The sequence below is a fragment of the Lepidochelys kempii genome, chromosome 10, assembly GCF_965140285.1.
Source record: "Lepidochelys kempii isolate rLepKem1 chromosome 10, rLepKem1.hap1, whole genome shotgun sequence".
Classification (NCBI taxonomy): Eukaryota; Metazoa; Chordata; order Testudines; family Cheloniidae; genus Lepidochelys; species Lepidochelys kempii.
The window spans coordinates 39079558-39101346 of record NC_136389.1 but is presented as its reverse complement, the minus strand read 5'-3'; the positions used below and the strand labels follow the sequence as shown (position 1 = coordinate 39101346).

Genomic DNA, 21789 nt, shown 5'->3' with positions numbered 1-21789 from the left:
ATTTATAATTCAAGCAACCTGCATCCTGATTAGATCTACCCAAGCTGGCATTTCCTGTGTAACTTACCTCAAAACCACAGATTTGACAATTACATTTTCCAAGATAAATATTAGTCCTAGGGAGGTCAGATCCTATGTGCAAAAGACTCATTGATTCAGTGTTTTATTCATGTTGTGTGTCTGTATAATAGAAAGGGGTTTGTTTACAAGTTGTGTTCATGTATATTTTACCATTTAATCAATCAGCAGTATATATATTTCCCCAAACCTTTCTCAAAAATTAAGCATTCCCTCAAATCACTGTGCACACCATCAGCTGTCTGTGTGCTGAACTCCTCGCATCTGGACAACAATCACTTCAAATCAGCCTTTTCACTCTTTCTTTCTATTTCATTATATTGTTCTCAAATTCTAGTTGTTAATGGAGAAAGGGAGCCCACCCCTCATCCTTCTCTCTGCTCCGATTGGCTGAAAGTTTCCGAGCCCTGCTCCGATTGGAGAATGGCAAATCATCTCCTTCCCCCCCGCCCCCCACGCATTCGCCCCTTAGTCCACCGTCGTTGAATCTGACCAGCAATCTGTGGACACCTTAGTCAATTTCACAATGAGCCTTCTGGTCACTTTCATCTCGGCTGCTTGTCCCCTGGCTCTGAATCACAGCATCACTCCGGACTAGCAGGAGGAAGGAGGGAAATCCTGCTTTGCATCCTGACAACTTTTGCGGCGGAGGCCTGGGGAGATGGATGGCGGAGACATGCAGGCGTTACCTCCCCACGCACATTCCAGCATGGTGTCTGTTGGGGAAGGATTTACTGTAGTCTCTGGCATTTGATTCCTCCTTCTGGTTTATTGGGAGACGAAATCTCAGAGAAGATGCCTTTGGTGCTGTGGGCTCTTTGCCTTGGTGTCCTGGATACGGTCCTTTGCAGTTATTCAGAAGACCAGTGCAGCTGGAGGGGGAGGTACGAACTTCGGTCCTCAATTAAAAATAAGTAACCATTGGCAAGGATCGCCAGAGATCGCACTGTGCTAAATGTGCCCTATGGTGGGAAACTATCTGCTTTGTCCAGAAACTCAGATAACTTTCTGTTAGTAATGCAGGCTCATATCTTCCAGCCCCATTGCCCCCAGTGGGAGTCCGGCCGGCCGGATGGGTATTGGTGCAGCAGAGTTTCGGGTGTTAGGAGCGGGTGGATGGGGTAGTGCATGTTCTGGCTGAGCTGTTATAAGTATCAAGAGGGGGGCCTGATTCTGGTCGCACTTATCCTGGTGTCAATCAGGAGTAAACCCACTGAAGTCAATGGTGTAAAGGAGAGGAGCTTTTAACCAGAAGTTTGCATTCTTCTTACTAACCTATGCCCAGGGAAATAATTGAGTTTCCACTTTATGTTTGAGAAAAGGAAAATTCCAGTTCTTGTGGCTGCCATTTTTAGTCAATTGAGTTTAACTTTCACAGAGCCTCTGGGGAAAACAGATTGCTTTCCTCTAAGGAGGTGATGGTTTGGGTTCTGTCCTCTACCCCCCATTCCCCGACTGCTATCAGAGGGGGAAAGTATCTCCCTCAAAGCTAGCTAGATGAAAGCTTACAAGGTTTTAACTTAAATCCAGTCTGAGAGAACAACATCCATCCTCCCAAACCGTCTCTCTGTGAGGGGCAGCATCTTGTGTCCTCCGGCAGAGGTTATGGTCTCTGCATCACATAAACCCTCCCGCTGGCTACCTCAGCTTCTCTGTGCTCCGTAGTGGTGGGTTTTACTTGGTGTGATGATTGTTTTATTGCATCCTAGGGCTGCAGGCCTCTTATTGTTTCTTTGTAAGGTGGCAGGAGGGGAGAAAGGAGTAAAGAAGTGAAAGTGCTGGAGTTTGTTTAGTTTTTCTCATCTTTATGGCATGCCCCCTTGCAAGGTCAAAGCTGCCCCCTAGAATTAAACAGTGATCTTACTCCCTGCAGTGTTACAGGGACATGTGAGAGTTACAGACCTCTGCCACTTGCAGTTTCTTGATTCCCTGTCCTCTCCAACCTAACTGTTTTGCACTTCATAATAATATCAATAGTGAACAATAAAATCGGATGCAGTAGTAGCTAATCCTTTCCAAATACACCATGCTGCCTGCTTTCATAGGAAAAGAACTCAAGTGAAAACCTCAAAATAGAAAGCCTCTGAGCAGCCTGCTTTAATACATGAGCCAAATTGCTCTTTGACATGATTTTGTTGGGAGGTTGCAGAACTCCCAGGCCAAGGAGTCATTTAAAACCACAAACATTGTTCAGATCCGAGAACAAAGCAAGGTTTGTCAAGCAGTTACTGTAAGAGCCCTGGGGCTTGGAACACCTTTTCATTGTGTGGGTACAGTGCCTAGGATAGTGGGGCCTGAAGTGATGAAGTGAGCTGCAGCTCACGAAAGCTTATGCTCAAATAAATTTGTTAGTCTCTAAGGTGCCACAAGTACTCCTTTTCTTTTTGCGAATACAGACTAACACGGCTGCTACTCTGATACCCAAGATAGTTCAGTGGCAGCATCTGTTTCTCAGTGTTTTTGCCTATGTGCAGTTCTACAGATGAGTTAACTACAAAGGAGCAAAAACAGGTAAAGTGACTGTCACTGGTTCAGTCTAGATTAAAGACTCATGCCCTTCTACCTCCTGCTGAGACTTTTGCTTGCTTGATAGTGCAAAGAATGGAGAAGTACTCATATTATCACACTCTTACTGCTCCAAAAGCTTTGGAACTACTTTAGAAAAGTTTGGCTTTTGCTTTTACAGCAGAGATTTAACAGAATCAGTAGCCCTGAAAAGGTTTCTAAATAAATGACTTGGTCCCTCTTTTGGATCATATGTGAATATCTAGTGAATGACTGAACTAGTTTTTCCTGCCAGGCTGTAACTCTGTAGATTTCACTGTTTTGTTATGGGGCCTGGTTACAGATTCACAATTTTGGGGGACCAACCTGGGCAGATATTTCTCTCCCTCCTTTCCCTGGTCAAAGACTCAACTTGTATTAGAATAGAACACTGGGGAAGACTTGCTGGCTAGTAGACTGCAAGCCCTACTAGCTTCATGTATGCACTTTCTCAAACGACACAGAGTTGGGCTGGGTCAGTACTTGGACGAGAGACCCCATTGAAAAAACCTAAAGATTATTTTTCTTTCTTAAGCCTCTTAGCACCTTTGAGATAAGACAGCAAACCAAGATCCTGGCCACTTGTTCTCATTAATGATCCCCTGGCATTCTTTGTCAGCGTTGTGTGTATGGACCAAATTCCAAAGCAGGTAATTAGCCTTCCAAATCTTACCTATAGTTTAAATCAGATACAGCTAGTTTTCTGCACTTCAACTAACAGCGCACAGTCACACTATAGCTTAGCAACTGTTGTGTTTCATATCAAAGGTATTTCAATACAGGTGTGAAGTGCTCCTTATATATCCCTGCCTGCTTTGAGTTTTTTGGGTGGAAAGCACTATAGAACAACACAGTAGTTTTATATTATAATTTTTTTTGTTTAAAAAAAACCCAGGAGGTAGACTGGATTGGACACTAAACTATGACTAAGAAGACCTGGTTCTATTCCTGTCTCTGCTACTTGGCAAGTCACATTCCTGCTCTGTGCTTTGGTTTCCCCTGCAATCCTTTGCCTGTCTTCTCTACTGCAACCACTTTGGGGCAGAGATTGTATCCTGCTATGTGTTTGCTCTAACGGTCCCAGCTGGGTGCCCTATCCATTAGTACATGCTGCCTCTCAGAGCCTCCATTCTGTTCTCACATATGGGATTCTAATGTATCTTCATTTGCGTTACAGATAAAAGATGGTCTTGTGGGTCAGGAATGTGATTAGGAGCTGGGCTGCCTAGGCTGTGCTTCAGGCTCATGGTATGACCTTGCACAAGTCTCTCTGTGTCTCACTTTACCTGTCTAACCCACCTCATCGTGGGGGAAGGGGGACCGATGATTGTTGATGCACTTGGAGATCCTTAGCTAAAAAGGGCTATCAAACACCAAAGGAGAGGTACAAAATACAATCACGGAGCCTTAAAATTCTGCCTTCCCTGCAGGGGAATGTCGCTGAAGGACACTGAGTTCCTGCACCAAACGGTTGTTCCAGGCCCACAGGGAGGGGCTAGGTTAAGGCGTCAGGAGTGGCTATAGATACTAAACGCCAGCATGGAGAAAAGTGGAGGCCATAGTTCATCTTCCAGGAAGGGGGACTCCCCTCTGCACTCTCTGTTGTTTATACTGTGCACACTCCACGTGCCTAGAGATGTATACAAGGCAGCAGCGTAGTAGAGCAGCAGGATGACTTTGCCCACAGCAAGCATCTGCAGGCCTGCTGCTCAACTAAGTTTACTCTGAATGGCCTCAAATCTCTTCTTGCACAAGGAAAGCAGAGTAAATCCCATCTCGGATTCAGGAGAAAGCTGGGCTTTAATTTGTAAAAGACAACAGGCGGGCGCAGGGGCAAGCTACCCCCACTGCCCCCACAACCTGTCCTTCTCTGTGAGCTCCCTCTGCCTTTCGATGGACACCTCTTAGGAGTTTGCCCAGCTGTGTGGGGCTCCAGCCTTCTCTGTCTCTTCTCAGCCAAACCCCTTGGGTTCACCTTTGAGTAAGGGGAACACTATACATTGCCATTTATTCTGGAAGGAAAGGCTCTGGTGCAGTAGCTGAGCTGGTTCTATCACATGTCCCCCAGGCTCACTTTCCCTCCAACATGCCCACTATGGCCAGCCTGAGGCATTCAAAAATTGTGAGTCAGGCACAAAAAAATCAGGATTTTTTTTTTAAATAATAAATTTTGGGCTCTTTGCATTTGCCTTCTGGTTTCTGAGCCTTTAAGCTGTGCTCCCTTCATGTTTTCAAGCTTTGCTCTGTAGCCTCAAGAGATACAAACATCCTTTTTTAAAAAAAGAAAAGAAAGCTGGGAGTCTCACATACTCACTTGGCTCCAGGAGCTGGGGTGCTAAGAAAATCCCTCAGTATCACAAGAGTTGGCAGCAGGTCACTGAACATCACCATATGGCAACTATTAGGGCCTGGAGGACTCTTTATAATCTGTCAGTCTGGTGGGTAAGAAATGGGTCAGTGATTAACCAGCTGCTGCAGCGGGATCTAACCAGCTTAGTCATCGGACAGCTTTCAGACATGAACTATAGGGCAGACACAACTGATGCCACAAGAGGCTGTGTGGTGGAGTTGGTCCTTCAGCCTGATACCTCCCCTCTAGAGCCACACCCACCGTGGCAGGCACGGGTATGCCTGCCAGAGCCCTTGCTGAGCAGGGTCCCATGCAGACTCCCTGTACCAAGCTCCTGTCCTCTCAGTTAGCAAAGCAAAAGCCAGGAGACAACAAAAGCTCCTGAGTGGTGTCTGAGGCCTGGGATATGCAGGAGATAAGACTAGATGATCTGGTGGCCACTTCTGGACCCAAACTCAATGATTATGACAAAACCTCAGGCCAACAATGTCACAGAGGCCAGTGATTTGCAGGTACCCTCTAGAGCAGTGGTTCTTAACCTGGGGTGCATGCACCCCCTGGGGGTGCGAGACATGCCAGATTTTTTCAGAAGGTAAATCATCGAAAACACAAATTGAGCACAGGCACGTAAGTACAACTACTTTGTTTCATCAAACCTATGTATTTATTAACATTATACATTTAACGATTACTGTAATATACAAACAAAAATATATCTACTTTTAAAGAACTGACCTACTTCAATGATTTTTGATAAGGGGTGAGAGAACATATTTTGAGAACCAAAGGGGTGCAGTCTGCAGTAAAGGTTAAGAACCACTGCTCTAGAGGCATCTTGAACCAGGAGGTGCTGAACATCCACAAGTGAAATCTCTACAAGCTGCTGGGGCCCAGTAGCTCAGACAATGAGGTTCAAGATATTAGCCCCCCCTCAAAAAAATGAGGGCCTCCCCTCACAATCAGAGGCCAGGCTTGAAAATTCTGGCCATGGAAAGGAGGAGTTTGGTGGTGGCCAGGCAGCCAGAAAGAAGATAAAGTCTTAGGGAAAGAGGATGATGTTCATCTCTTGGGAAGATCAGGCATAATTTGGATAAAGAAGAGCATGAGACGTCCAGGCCTGGAGCCTGGTATGCCATGTATTCAAGCTTAGTGGTATCTTTGGTTGGGAGATGCTGATATAATAGGGATAAGAGCAGCTTCATTCCCTGGAGCCTTTCCACCTCATAATGCTGCATCTTGGCAGGGGGTTAGACTAGCTGACTCTTGCAGTCCCTGCTAGCCTAGGATTCTATGACTGTCATGCTGCTTCTGCAGTGAGGTAGAGAAGGGGGCCCCCAGCGCTGCATTTGCGTCTGAACTTCACCAAAGCATCAGGGTGTCCGGAGCCAAGGTCTGGGTTCAGCACCCAGAGAAAAAATGAGGAACAGCTAAGAAATTTGGATAGGGGCAGTGGATTTGGGGATCCAGGGTCTGACTCAGGTCCATCTCCACCTGGAACAGGTGATTTCCAAGCTGGTCGCACAGTAATTGAGCAGGCTGCTCCACAAGGAAGGAGCAAGTAAGCATGAAGTCAGCCCAGAACTGGAGGAGGAAGACAAAAGGAGCAGTCAGGAAAGTGTTCAGCCTGACTTGTTACAAGCCCACATTCTAGCTCCGTCATGGAGTGCCCCAGTCACTAAAACCCACATCCTGCAAAGGAGTTAAGTGCTTACATCCAATTGATTTGAGTGGGAGTTAGGCATCTAACTTAAATACCTTAGAGGATCAGGGCCTAGTCCTACTCCCAAGGCTCTTGGCAAGTGGAGTCAGTGCTGGTAGCTGTGGCCATTGGATGCTAGTTTAATCTGCTGCATGGCGAGACCATTGGGAGCTGAAGTGGCCCTGGAGCATGCTGGGATAGAGAGCCTTGTGCCAATGGGCTAGTACAGTGGTTCTCAGCCCAGGGCCCGTGGCTGCATGCAGCCCAATTAGCACACAGCTGTGGCCCAGCTCAGCTGTGTGCTAAAGTCTGCCTGCATGCCAGGGTCTGCCAGGTTCTCGGTGCGGAGGGATCCGGGCTGCCTAGCGTGGCGGGGTCAGGGGTTCAGGTTGCCAGCCAGCCCCGTGGAGTCAGGTGTCCGGGGCTGCCAGCTGGCCCCACAGGGTTGGGGCCTGGGGCAGCTGCCTGGCCCCACAAACTCTGGGGTCCAGGCAGCTATGGGGCGAGGATCCGGGGTCGGGGCAACTGGCCAGCCCTGCATGGCAGGGGTCCAGGGTCGGGGAAGCCAGCCCGCCCCACGCAGCAGGGGTCTGGGGTTGGGGCAGGCGGCCAGCCCCGTGAGCTCCAGGGTCTGGGGCAGCCAGCCGGCCCCAGTCCAGGGAAGCTGCATGGCAGGGGTCCAGGGCTGCCAACCCACCTCATAGGGTCCGGGGCAGCGGCCCGGCCCTGCAAGCGCTGAGGTTCAGGGCAGCCATGTGGTGGGGGTCTGGGGCAGACAGTCACCCAGCCCCACAAGCTCTGGGGTCCAGGGCAGACATGTGGTGGGAGTCTGGAGCAGCCATGCGGCAAGGGTCTGGGGTGGGAAGCCAGCCCCACATGGCAGGGGTCCGGACTGCTGCTGCCCTGCCACTTGGCCCCTGAGGCCCAGCTAACACATTGTGGGCCACATATGCGGCCCACAATGTGTAATAAGTTGAGAACCACTGGACTAGTAATATGGTAACATGCGTTTGTTCTCCCCTCGCAGTGGCCTGTCCCAGGAATCGGGCAGCGTGGAGCAGATCTCTCTACACTGTGCTGAGGGCTCACTTGAGTGGCTGTACCCAGCCGGGGCTTTACGCCTCAGCCTCTCCCCTCGCCTCCCCATGAGCACTGCAGCCAAAGGGAAGAGCCCCAGGCAGGTCACCACCTGTATCAAGCCCTCCAGCACCTTCCGAGGAGCTCAGATCTATCTGGAGAGGAATGGGATCCTGGAGCTGCTGTTGTCTGAGGCAGATGCCTCCCTTCGCCACAGGGTGCGCTGCTTCACCTGGCTGCCCCAGGAGAAAGTGGCACTGTTCCTTCAGTCTACCCTGCACCAGGACATCAGCCGTCGGATTGCTGCCTTCCGCTATGAGCTGCGGGGAGACTGGAACTCACGCCTCTCACTGCCCTCCAGCAACCTCAGCATGGAAGGTAAATAGCCAGTGGCATGGCTCCACAGGGTGCAAGTGTAACACTGACAGACCCTGGCCATCGGTGGGCGGGAAAGAACCTGGGACCTCTGGAGCTAAATGTATGAGCCTCTACTGCATGACCTAAAAGCCATACAGCCAAGTCTGTAAAGAAGACTCATTAATCTCTCTCTCTAAGTAGTCTTGGTGCCACGAGAGGGAACAGAACACCACACCCAGGAGGTGTGTGGGTTACACCAGGACTGTTAACCAATTTCGCTGCTAATCTGTATTGCCCTCCTGTCCTGTCCTGTGACTTTGCCAGTCTCCTCCCTCACTGGGCAAGGAGGGTGAGATCCACCACAACAGTGTCCTCCTGACATGAGCTGCTGCTCCAGCAGGATGAGATTCCTTACTGCATTGTTCTACCAGGGCCAGCTAAAAATCTAGACTTGTGCGCATCCTTTTAGAGAGGGAGGCTGGCTGAAGCAGGACACAAGGACCCAGGACTCCTGGGTTCTATTTCTGATTCTGACACTGACTCACTCACTGCATAACCTTGGGCAAATTGCTTCACCTCTTTGTACTTCAGCTTCCCTCTCTGTAAGATCAGGGTACCACTGCTGATATACTTCACAGGATAATTAATTATTAAAAGATCAGTCCTCAAGGCCTTACTTAGTTTGCATTCAGGCAAAATTCCCCTCGATTAATGAAGACAATGGGAAGTTTTGCTTGAGTCAGGGTGCCAGGATTGGGCCCATTATTGACCGCAATAGCAGGGCCCTGAGCCACGCAGCTGTTACACAGTAGGAGCATTTTGGTCAGTGGGAATCTTCTTGGGTTTCTTGCTGCTCCAGGCTGCAAAGAGGCACAGGCTGTAGGAGGTTCCAGCTACTGGCTGCTAAAGGACCCGCATGATGTGGGCCTCCTGTCAGGGACAGGGAGGGGGTGGCAACCCAAGCTGGCCTCTTTTCCTGAGCGTGTTTAGAGAGCGAAGCCAGGAGCCGGAGGAGGATCTCAAAGCAGCTCCTATAGACATGTTTAATCAGTGCCATCTCGCTCCACAGCTGAGCTAACAAAAGTCCACTCTGCAGCCCGTGAGGGACATCCCTGCCATTCAGCCACCCCAGAGATAAGGGGCTCTCCTGGTTGCCATGGCAACCCCGGCATTCTCCACATGGGAATGGCAAGGGTTGCTCTCTTGCAGCGCCCTGTGAACCCTAAACACGGGATTAGTGTGACTGGTTTTTCAGGAAAGGGGATTTGGAAAGAAATAGCCTGGCCCTGCAGCAATGGTGCTCCTCCCCCCTCTTCTCCTTCCCAGCCATAGGAACACCTCCGATGGCAGCAGAGCTGACCCCTGGGTCAGGGAAAGAGCACAAAGATCTGGAAGCTGTGGGCTGGGTGAATTAGCAGTATTTTGCCACAGAGCTAGCATACCCCTCCCTGCCTGGAGAGCTAGTCTGTCCTAGTCAGGTTCATCACCCTATGTAAAGGTACCATAACACCAACACCTGCCACAAGGGCTTGTCTGGGAACCTTGAGCCTAGAGACAACCTGAGCCTGTCTGTATAAGAGGTCAGAAACCGACTGTTGAATCCCAGGCACCTTGAACACCAGGAAAGTTCTCCTCCTACTCTGGGTTCTCAGCTCGAAAGCTCAGCAGTGTTTGAACCAGGGAGGGACATGCATGTGGTAGGGGTCATTCAGACCAAGGGAAACTTGGGTTCAAGCCAAATCCCTGGCTCCATCTCTAGCCTATATCACAGAAGGGGAGCATGTCATTGCCTTCCTCCTGTGGCAGCTGTCAATCACTGTGTATTTCTGATTATTAAAGAACACTGGGGTTGGGATAGAGGAAACATTTCCCCTTGGTGAGAAATAGCATTCATGGCCCTGTTCAGAATGTCCCAAGAATGGAGAGGGCTTCCCCTCTCCCCTAATGGCTGTTACCAGTTCAGTTTCATTTGGCTCTTACTTCCCAGTTTGTATGGGTAGTAGAAGAGGCTCCTCCTCAAAGGGCACACGGTGGTCCCGTGAGTGTGCTCCGAGTCAGGGACTCTGTATTCTGTTCCCAGGGCAAGTCACTGAACTGCTCAGTTTCCTGCTCTCTGCACTGGGGATGCCAACAATGAACTACCATGCAGGGGAGGGGCAAGGATACATGAATTGCTCTTTGTAAAGCGCTTTGAGACCTTTAGATTGACAGGTTAGGGGAAGGATAAACTGTACTGGGAGGAAAGATGGTCTTGTGCTTAACACAGCACCCTGAGAGTCGGTTCAATTCCTGGCTCTGCCACAGACTCCTCGGCTGACCTTGGGCAAGTCATTTAAGCACTTTGTTCCCCAGCTGTAAAGCAAGGGTGGTCATGCTTGCTTTCTCCCTCTCCTTATCGATCCTGTCTGTTTAGCTTGTAACTGCTTTAGGTCAGAGCTGTCTCTTGCTATGTGTACATACAGCACCTGGCAGAATGAGGGGTCTGTGAACATAAGAATGGTCATACTGGGTCAGACCAAAGGTCCATCTAGCCCAGTATCCTGTCTTCCAACAGTGGCCAATGTCAGGTGCCCCAGAGGGAATGGACAGAACAGGTAATCATCAAGTGATCATAGAATCATAGAATCATAGAATATCAGGGTTGGAAGGGACCCCAGAAGGTCATCTAGTCCAACCTCCTGCTCAAAGCAGGACCAATTCCCAGTTAAATCATCCCAGCCAGGGCTTTGTCAAGCCTGACCTTAAAAACCTCTAAGGAAGGAGATTCTACCACCTTCCTAGGTAACGCATTCCAGTGTTTCACCACCCTCTTAGTGAAAAAATTTTTCCTAATATCCAATCTAAACCTTCCCCACTGCAACTTGATCCATCCCCTGTCTCCCATTTCCAGCTTCTGGCAAACAGAGGCTAGGGACATGATCCCTGGCCCATCCTGGCTAATAGCCATTGATGGACCTATCCTCCATTAACTCTTCTAGTTCTTTTTTGAACCCTGTTATAGTCTTAGCCTTCACAACATCCTCTGGCAAGGAGTTCCACAGGTTTACTGTGCGTTGTGTGAAAAAACAAATGTTTCCTTTTGTTTTAAATCTGCTGCCTATTAATTTCATTTGGTGACCCCATAGTTCTTGTGTTATGAGAAGGAGTAAATAACACGTCCTTCCTTACTTTCTCCACACCAGTCATGATTTTATAGACCTCTACCATATCCCCCCTTAGTCATCTCTTTTCCAAGCTGAAAAGTCCCCGTCTTATTAATATTTCCTCATCTGGCAGCAGCTCCATATCCCTAATCATTTTTGGTGCCCTTTTCTGAACCTTTTCTATTCCAATGTATCTTTTTTGAGATGGGGCGATCATATCTGCATGCAGTATTCAAGATGTGGGCATACCATGGATTTATATAGAGGCAATATGATATTTTCTGTCTTATTATCTATCTCATTTGTAATGATTCCCAACATTCTGTTCACTTTTTTGACTGCTGCTGCACATTGAGTGAATGTTTTCAGAGAACTATCCACAACTCTCTTTCTTGAGTGGTAAAAGCTAATTTAGACCCCATCATTTTATATGTATGATTGGGATTATGTTTTCCAATGTGCATTACTTTGCATTTACCAACATTGAATTTCACCTCCCATTTTGTTGCCCAGTCACCTGGTTTTGTGATATCTTTTTGTAGCTCTTTGCAGTCTGCTTGGGACTTAACTATCTTGAGTAGTTTTGTATCAAATTTTGCCACCTCACTGTTTAGCCCTTTTTCCAGATCATTTATGAATATGTTGAATAGGATGGGTCCCAGTACAGACCCCTGAGGGACACCACTATTTACCTCTCTCCATTCTGAAAACTGATCATTTATTCCTACCCTTTGTTTCCTATCTTTTAACCAGTTACCAATCCATGAGAGGACCTTCCCTTTCATCCCATGACAACTTACTTTGCTTAAGAGCCTTTGGTGAGAGACCTTGTCAAAGGCTTTCTGAAAATCTAAGTACACTATATTCACTGTATCCCCCTTGTCCACATGCTTGTTGACCCCCTCAAAGAATTCTAGTATATTGGTGAGGCATGATTTCCCTTTACAAAAACCATGTTGACTCTTCTCCAACAAGTTATGTTCATCTAGATGTCTGACCATTTTATTCTTTACTATAGTTTCAACCAGTTTGCCTGGTACTGAAGTCAGGCTTACTTGCCTGTAATTGCCAGGATAACCTCTGGAGCCCTTTTTAAAAATTGACATCATATTAGCTATCCTCCAGTCATTTGGTACAGAAGCTGATTTAAACGATAGGTTACAATCTACAGTTAGTAGGTCTGCAATTTCACATCTGAGTTCCTTCAGAACTCTTGGGTGAATACCATCTGGGCCTGGTGACTTATTACTGTTTAGTTTATCAATTTGTTCCAAAACCTCCTCTAATGACACCTCAATCTGGGACACTTGCTCAGATTTGTTGCCTAAAAAGAATGGCCCAGGTTTGGGAATCTCCCTCACATCCTCAGCCATGAAGACCGATACAAAGAATTCATTTAGTTTCTCCGCAATGGCCTTATCGTCCTTGAGTGCTTCTTTAGCATCTCGATCGTCCAATGGCCCCACTGGTTGTTTAGCAGGCTTCACTGTGACCCAGGGACCACTTGATGCCAACTGACAGAGGTCGCAGAGGGGATGCATAATAATACTATTATAAACTGGAGGTCAGGCAGGACCAAAACTCATGTGTGTGTGGACCGCCCAGCCTGCAACTCAGGTGTACACAACTTGGAACATCACCAGACAGCCTGTACAGGAAAGATACTGTCGTACTGTAGGATGATGGGCAACAACACATCAGCCTGTGAGCGTGTTTTTGGGGGGCACCATGCCACAGAAATGAAGCAAGTGTACGAAGTTTTCCATGGGGAACATGATACACAGAAGCTATGTGGTCTAGTGACTTGAATTCAGGGCTAACAGTCAAGAATTTGTCAGCTCAGTTCCTGCACTCTGCTGCCAATTCACTGTGTTGCTTTGGGCAAATCACTTTACCTCTCTTTGCTGCCAAATGGGATAATGCTTCCTTGGGTCCTTGGGAAGGGAGATGCAAAGATAAATTAATGCTTGAGAAATATGAATGCTAAATATTATTCCCCTTTTGGCTTAGTAGTGTGTGGCCCAAGCAGGGTTAGCCCATGAGATCTGACAAAGCTCAGAGAGGGTTATGAACAGCAGTTAGTCCTGTTGCACTTGCCCAGCCCCACGGCCTCAGCCCAGAGGGCAGCCTGGCTCAGACAGATGTGCACCTCAGCTTAAGGATTCCTTTCAGTCTCTGCTCCAGAGTGTGAACTCCAGGGGCGGAGGGGTGGGCAGTGGTATCTTGACTTGTTTTTCTGGTTCCAGCGGCTAGTGCACCAATTCTGAAATGTGCTTTCTCTGGTCTCTTAACTCCTTATGCTCTCTGGAGGGGCAGTGGAGCAGTCTCAACAGTGCCTTACACCAGAGGTGCTCAGTCTTTTTCTTTCTGAGGCCCCCACAACATGCTATAAAAACTCCACAGCCTACATGTGCCACAACAACTAGTTTTCTGCATATAAAAGCCAGGGCCAGCATTAGGGGAAGCAAGCAGGGCCACACCACAGAGGACCCTGCTAAGGTAAGTTGCTCAGGCTTCAGCTTCAGCCTCAGGTGGCGGGACTTGGGGCCCCGGGCTTCAGTGCCATGCAGTAGGGCTTGAGCCCCAGCAAGTCTAATGCCAGCCGTGCTTGGCGGGCCCCCTGAAATCTGCTCACAGCTTCCCAGGGGGCCCTGGACCCCTGGCTGAGAACCACTGTCTTACACAGCCATTTGCTCAGTGGAGACTGCCCTGCACTATGGAGAAAGGAGGGGTTTTGCTGAGAGTGACCTTTGCCAGTGGTGGATTACCCTTGCCCAGGGGGCCCAGCCAATTGGGGCGGCCCGGAAAAATGAGCACCACAGCAGAAATTTGCTATGGGGCGGCAGAAGCCAGGAGCCCTGGCAGAAGCCGTGGGGCAGGCAGGGGAAGCCCCAGCACCAAGACCCAGGTCCCCAGGAGAAGCACGGGGCAGCGGGGAAAGTCCCAGCACCTGGAGCCCTCGCTGTAGCCCTGAGTCTCAAGTAGCTCTCACTCGCCGCTGTGGCGCTGGGCCTGTGGTGGGGGGGACAGAGCTTCTCTGGTCTTGAGGCTGCAGTGGGGGCGGGAGAAAGGAGCGAACAGGAGGTAGGGGTGGGAATGGGGGTGAAGTGGGGAGGCAGAATGGGGGGGGTGGGACTGTGGGCGAAACAGGGGCAGGGCTATGAGGGAAGGGGTGGAATGGGGTTGGGCCATGGGCGGGGCCCCAGTTCTGGCGCCAGGGTTCCTCCACTTGCTCTGAACCAGGGCCCCAGGAGACCTTAAGCCGACTCTGCCTTTACATACCATGTGCAGAGCAGGGGTGGGCGGGAACAGGAGGATCTGTTGTCTCAGTGGAGCTTGGGACAGTAAGGAATTGGGATGCAGTCTCCCAAACTGGTACTACACCAGAGATGGAAGTCAGCAGCTAGAGATCTGGGGAAAGGAGCCAGGCTAGAATGGAAACCAATACGCCCAAACACTGACCCGGGTCATCACCTTCCTCTGGCAGAGTGGTTGTATTTTGACTGAAGGGTAAAGCTGGACTCTTGATCTAACTCTCACAGGTGTTGCATGTGTGAGCACAAGCTACAAAGTACAGAGCAAGGCAGGGAGAGCGCAGCTGCCAACTTTCTACTGCCCAGGAGCAGGAGTGAGGCCTAAGAGAGGAGAGTGTAGCTAAACAGCTCATTAGCATGATGAGGATCACACTTCAGCCCACATTTCCTCCAACACACTTGTTCTCTGCCCACAGAGGGTTCGATGCTCTGTCCCTCAGTGCAGAAGGTACTGTCCAGCACTGCTTATGTTCTGCATGCATAACCTCTGCCTGCAATGGCCCACAAGCACCTGGAAGCACTTGGATACAGGATACCAGCAACCCCTATCTTGTTCTTCCCTTCTCCTGAGCAGCTCATTGCAATTCCTGACTCAGCAGAGCTCCCTCAGAGCACATTGCCTCTGCAGCTTTCCCCACACAAATCCAGAAGCTCTGAGCTTGACTCTGGGACCTTTGTATTTTCTCTGCAGAATCCACATCCTTTGTGCATGGTGCTATTGCAGGGGGAAGCTGTATTCCACGAGGCCAGCTTCCAAGTAGAGAGAGCCCCGAGAGGGCACTGGGCAGCAGAGCAACCCTTGTGAGAACAAAGGCAGAGCCCCAGGCACCCGATGGTCTGAGGAGGCCAGATGGCGATGCTGTGTGGCACCTGCAAACAAAAGGGATTAAGCCAGCATTCCCGCCTCGGGAATATCTGAGAAGAAAGCCTGGGACTCACTTCTAACACAACTTTTCTCTGTTTGAATGCTGCAGGGGCATGCCGGCCGTGTAATAACACGGAGATCTTGATGGCCATTTGCACTAGTGACTTTGGTGAGTAAGCTTTTGCCATTTCTACATTTACTGTTGCCCTCTTCTGCTTCACATTCTCTTCCCCCACGAGTTCTTTTTCCAGGAATCGGGGGTGTCTGACATCAGTGGATCCAAGAATTAAACACAGAACAAAGAAAAATCCAGTCTCTGATGTCCCCATGATAAAGAGACATGCTAACCAGCACATAATACACAGTACTATTTAGCACTGGCCTCTACTAGAGAGAATGAGAACAGCTCAGTTATGTGTCATAGGCCTTATGACAACTAAGGAGATTCTTCCTTATCTCAAGTGGTAAGGAACTGTGCTGGTGGATTAAAAGGCCTTGAAATCTATTCCCCGTCTTACCAAGGAGTTTTGGGAGATCTCTGGCAAGCACTAGAGCTGTGCAGAGTGCAACAATTTCATTCCGGGGCAGTTCTCAAGGTTCTGAACTTTATTTTTGTTCCACATTAGAACATTTCACACGTTTTAGCTAAACTGAATCATGTTGAAACATCTGTTTTTGGATGCAAAATGTGAGCTTTTCAATCTGGGTCGCCTTCCCTCATCAGATGTGACCAGAGAGCACTTGGCCAAAAAAAGCCTCGCCTATGAAAGCAGGCTAAACCAATACGTTTCTGCAAAATGTTTCCTCTTTGACAAAATAGCATATATCAGTCAAAGTCATTTGGTCAAAAATGTTCCACCCTGCTCTAGTAAGTATTGGAATGAAAGCTGGAGTACTGTGTGGCCAGATTTGTTACTTAATGTACTCTGTGTTGAGTCTTTCGTACACCCCTGTATTCCACTGGTCTTCCCAGTGAAATAATTGGTGCAGAAATAAAAGAGGAAGAGGGAGAAATTCAACAGCATAGGCAAAGCAGAAAAGCTCCTTCCCCTGCAGCACAGAAGCCAGGCACTTGAAATGGGAAGGAGGGGCCATCTTTTCATCCTTGCCAGCCCCTGCACGCACACACAGGGTTGGGCATAGTCCAGATCTGACAGAGCATGTGCATGGGAGCTATTCGCAGTGTGAACTTTCCATATGCTGAGCAAAACAAGGGGCAGTTGGTGTGGAATCACAGAGAGCCCAGTGTGGCAGCTTTACAACGGCAAACAAACCAGCCATTGCCCTTTGTTCCTGCCACTTAATTAGCTGACTCATAGCTGGCAGGCCAGGCCATGGCAGAGTTAATATCGTCAGCAGGTAGCCTGTGGTAAGTGCTGCCGACAGAGCTAAGCCAAGGCATTTGCTCCCAGGCTGTGACCATGCAGCCGAAAACAGCCTTGCTCCTATTTAAATGTCCACACATGGCTGTGCCACAGTGTACAGTTGCCAATTATTCCTGCACGTGCTGTTAAGCTCCTAATTTGCATCTCTAAACAGTAGAAGGAGGGTCAGGGGTCACTGGCTGTCCAGTCCAGAGTTGCCATGCCAATGAAGAAGTCAAACATAAGAGCAAGGGATTTGCCATGCTAGATCAGATCATAAATCCAGTGGTCTGGCAGAGGCCAATACCTGCTGATTCAGGGAAGGCCAACCCCACTAGAACGCACCCAGCTAATTGTGCAGTATTACACATAATATGTGCAGGGAGGGGAAAATCCCTTCCTGACCCTCACAGGCAATCAGTGCGTGCACTGAAGAATGGGGCTTCATAACCTTTATCTCAGTACATAACTGTGAATGCTAGGAAATGCCCATGAGTATCCAGCCTATGTATTCAATGACCCCCAGCAAAAGCACATTCCCCAGGTTGGCTGTCCTCTGTGTGAAGGGGGATATTCTTTTGTGTTCTTTCTAAACTTACCAGCCATTTCTTTCATGGAGTGACATCCCAACTAGAACAGAGAGAGAGGGGTGGTGATGATCCCTTTAGAATACAGCACTTGACATCCATCATCTGCATTACAAGGGGATTAGCACAGGAGAACCCACTGAGCACTGGTCTATACTAGACTTCTGCGGGGGATGCAGCTCTAACCGTGGTAGTAAGGATAAGAGCACTGGCATGGATTGAGCATGGGTGTTTTTGCCACTGTCCCCTAGACTTACTCAAGTATCTCCCCTTCTTATTTTGGCCAGTGAACCTCAATTCTCTCCTGCAGCTCCCCTGCCCACAAAGCACTGGTAACTGGGCTCAGTGCAGGAATCCCTGGGAGAGGTTCTCTGGCCTGTGTTATGCAGGAGGTCAGACTTGATGCTCACAGTGGTTCCTTCTGGTCTTACAAATCTATAATGCACCTCCATTGTGACCTGCAGTCCCTTCAACTATTCCAGCACCACATCCCCATGCAGAGCTGCCAGTGTGCTGAACATGTAAATACATCAGCCTTTGGGCCCAGGTCTCCAGAAATAAGAGGCTGGTGCAGTGACCCAGTGGATAGCCTGTGCCACCTGGACCTAGTCAGTTTTTACCAGATAGCTAAGTGTTCCCAGTTAGGGATGCAGAAGTCACAGCAGTGCAACAGTTCCTAGCTCTGGATCAATGAGTAATTGTGTCTGTCCTACCACCTTTCCCCTCAGTCATTCGTGGCAACATCCGGACCGTCTCCAATGATGTTGAGATGCAGGAATCCATCATCAGCGTGAGTGCCATGCGCATTCACAGGCAGAAATTCACTTTGTTCCAGCCTGCCGGCAAATCCAGCAAATCCATGGGCAGTATCCACACCCTGCTGCAATGTGGAGTGAAACCAGGACCTGGCAGCTTCCTCTTCATGGGGTGGCTGCACTTTGGGGAGGCCTGGCTTACCTGTGCTCCCCGTTACAAAGACTTCCGGCGTATCTATGAGGATGCGCACCAGGCTCATGAGAACCCCTGCGAAGTCTCGCTGGACTGAGCGATGAGGGCAGGGGCATTCAGCCTGACCCTTGGGAATGGGGATCACCAGCAGCAACAATGGCGCCACCAAGGGCTCACATCCACCAGCCTGGAGCTAGCAAGAGTTCTCCCCTTCCCATACAGACCTGCAGTGGTCCCCATTTGTGCTTCACTTGCTCTGTGCTGAAGAGAGTTGTAAGGCACCTTCTGTGCTAACAGGAACCTGGCCCCTGGGGCGGAGGTCCCCAGACTAATGATTAGGAGTGGGCACACACTGAGTAACATAAAGGGAATTAGACCCTCCCCTTGTGGGGAACAGTAATACACATAGGACTGACTAATGGACAGCAGGACTTCTAGTCAACCCTCCATTTAAGCAGCTTGAGGGGACAAAAAATGCCAGTGAAATGACACAGTCTCTGCACAGTTGCTAAGTCAATCCTTGGTATCCCAAGATTCATTGCCAGGCGAGTCCCAGCGCTGAGGGACTTTCTTGCTGTACTGTGACTGTTCAGACTAAACATGGGAGTGGGCTGAGCGCGTGGATCATCAGAACTGGAAACCAATGCATGAGCAATTCTGCTTCTCATTTTGCACCGAAACACACCCACACATCATGGAAAAGGCTTTGGCAAAACCAGCCAATGGCATGGGAGCCTGTCTGTGAAAATCCTGCCTGAAGAAAGAGGCCATTCTAACTGCACCTGGTTTGACCCATAGAACCTGATTCAGCAAAGTTCTTGAGCACATGCTGTCAGTCCCATTGACTTCAAAGGGACTAAGGCCTAGAGCCTCAAAGGTATTTAGGCATCTGTGTGCTTTGTAGAATTGGGGCCTTGTTGCTCTGATAAAGTTTGGTTCTGAAATTGCCCTGCTCCCTCTCCTTCCCCCAGAGCTTCACCCCTCCAGGGATGGGAGGAAGAGCCAGGGAGTGGCAGCTATCATTTTTACATTCCATTTAGTGTTTGTTTGGGTAGAAATGTGAAGACACTGCTTTGTACACAGCATGGGAAAGTGGGGGATAGCTGAGTTATGGGGGAGAGTCAGAGCAGCGTTGGGGATATCTGCTGGATGGGCTCTTGAAAGGACATAAATTAATGGATCACAGCTAGAAGTTTGCCTATCCCTGGCTCTGAACTTGGCTGCCAAAAAGTTGCCCCATAGAGTCCTCACAGGTATCTTGTGTCTACTCTCATTGACACTTGGGGAGTGTTCCCTGGAGGGGCCCCAGCTTTACACTACAGTAGCAGAGCAGAATGTGGGTATCAATCTGTATCTGCCAGGGGAGGAGGAAGATTACCTGCTATGGGTTTTGGGTGCTGGGGAAGTAGTTTATATCTGCCAGCAAGGAACCTGGCATTGTCCTTGCCTTCAGCAACACCCAAAATGCAGAATCACCAAACAGCTTCTAGAACACTTTAAAAGAGAGCCCAGGGCCCAGGCTGAGATTGGCTCTAAACTTCCCCCGAGTTCTGCTTCAGATCCAGATCCAGGGTTCTGGTTCTGGTGTTCCAGTCTGGTTTCATCTCTGCACTAAAGAAGCTGACACCATTTTAGCATCACTTTTGTGCTGTCTCTGGTCTGTGATCATCATCTACGGGCCTTGACAGGACAAGTGGGGTGGGAAGAACCTTTGCGAAATTCAGCCTGAAGTGGTGCAGAAGACAGTCCAGTATAACTCTTGTGTGTACAGCAGTGAACTCTCACAAGGGAAATATTTTTAAATGAAGATTTGGGTAGACTGTAGTTTGAAGAAAAGGTTCCTGTATAATAGACCCCATAAACTAATGGCACCTGTGGGAGCCTGAGTGCATGGCGGAGATGTGACTGGAGAGCACAGGTTTGTCTTTCTGCAGCTTGTGTATTTCTGAGCGGATGGTATCGCAACACACTGTATAGATATACAGTATTGTCAACCATTTGTGTATTGAAGGAGATGGATTTGCAACATTGTGAGGAGTCCCTACAGAGAATCTGTACATGTGGAACAGAGATTGCCATGCCATCACAGATCAGTGTGCTTCAGCCACCAGTGGTGGAAAGTAGGCAGGCAACAGCTGCTGATGGAAGCATTCAGGCAGAAGCAAAGACCTTGGGAGGAGAGAGCAAGAAAGCAGAAGCTTCTCATTGGAGAACAGGAGATTGGACTAAGGATCAAGAGATTCAAAAGACTCTTGTCTTCTAGATCATTACAAACAGTTGGAACTTGGACAACTGCAGAGAAGAATAATCTCTTGGTTCGGTTATTGGGGTGTGTGGGAAGGAGATCTGGGTTTTCAGTTTTAAGCTGACACATCCACTTTGGGGTGCTCAGAAGCTGTAGAACAGAAATTTTGAGTTAAAGGGACAGGGCTGAGGGGAGTTTGGGACAAAGTCAGTCACACCAGTTAACTATCAGCACACTCCTAATTTCATGTGGAAACTGCTGCTAAAGCCCAGGAGTTTTAGACCTTGGCTACACTACAACTTCCAATTGAGTTTGTAACTTATTAGTGGCACAGCTGACCCTAACCATGGCTTGTGTCTACATACACGACACTATTAACACTCATTTAGTAATCATGGCAACTAACTAGGTAGTTTTGGCTCAGTTCAGATCTAGCCTGGAACATGGTTGGCTTCTTGTAACCAGTTTGTAACATGTTTTTGCTGTGCAGGTGAACAGCCCAGCATGCTTTGGTCCCCCTGCTGCAGCATGTCCTCTACTCTAGACCCTGTTGAGGTGTCATGAGAGCTGCCCAGATTTTCCCAGTTTTGTTCAATATCTTCATAAATGATCTGGAGGATGGTGTGGATTGCACCCTCAGCAAATTTGCGGATGATACTAAACTGGGAGGAGTGGTAGATACTCTGGAGGGCAGGGATAGGATACAGAGGGACCTAGACAAATTGGAGGATTGGGCCAAAAGAAATCTGATGAGGTTCAATAAGGATAAGTGCAGGGTCCTGCACTTAGGACGGAAGAACCCAATGCACAGCTACAGACTAGGGACCGAATGGCTAGGCAGCAGTTCTGCGGAAAAGGACCTAGGGGTGACAGTGGACGAGAAGCTGGATATGAGTCAGCAGTGTGCCCTTGTTGCCAAGAAGGCCAATGGCATTTTGGGATGTATAAGTAGGGGCATAGCGAGCAGATCGAGGGACGTGATCGTCCCCCTCTGTTCGACATTGGTGAGGCTTCATCTGGAATATTGTGTCCAGTTTTGGGCCCCACACTACAAGAAGGATGTGGATAAATTGGAAAGAGTCCAGCGAAGGGCAACAAAAATAATTAAGGGTCTGGAACACATGACTTATGAGGAGAGGCTGAGGGAACTGGGATTGTTTAGTCTGCGGAAGAGAAGAATGAGGTGGGATTTGATAGCTGCTTTCAACTACCTGAGAG

At 48.9% G+C, this 21789-nt stretch overlaps 1 protein-coding gene across 1 annotated transcript; it reads left to right on the top strand.

The window, feature by feature from the left end:
* Window positions 1–554: 554 nt before the first annotated feature.
* Window positions 555–21336, top strand: METRN (meteorin, glial cell differentiation regulator). Its single transcript, XM_073363051.2, has 4 exons — window positions 555–962; window positions 7699–8126; window positions 15537–15596; window positions 18107–21336. Exons 1-4 carry the CDS (start codon window positions 874–876, stop codon window positions 18421–18423), a joined length of 894 nt encoding a protein of 297 aa, XP_073219152.2. The 5' UTR covers window positions 555–873; the 3' UTR covers window positions 18424–21336.
* Window positions 21337–21789: the final 453 nt, after the last annotated feature.

Excerpts from the sequence above, each read along its gene's own strand:
- METRN (XM_073363051.2), top strand. The coding sequence starts at position 874 with ATGCCTTTGGTGCTGTGGGCTCTTTGCCTTGGTGTCCTGGATACGGTC. Across the intron at positions 963-7,698 it reads CAGTGCAGCTGGAGGGGGAG|TGGCCTGTCCCAGGAATCGG; the intron begins GTACGAACTTCG and ends CTCCCCTCGCAG. Across the intron at positions 8,127-15,536 it reads CAGCAACCTCAGCATGGAAG|GGGCATGCCGGCCGTGTAAT; the intron begins GTAAATAGCCAG and ends TGAATGCTGCAG.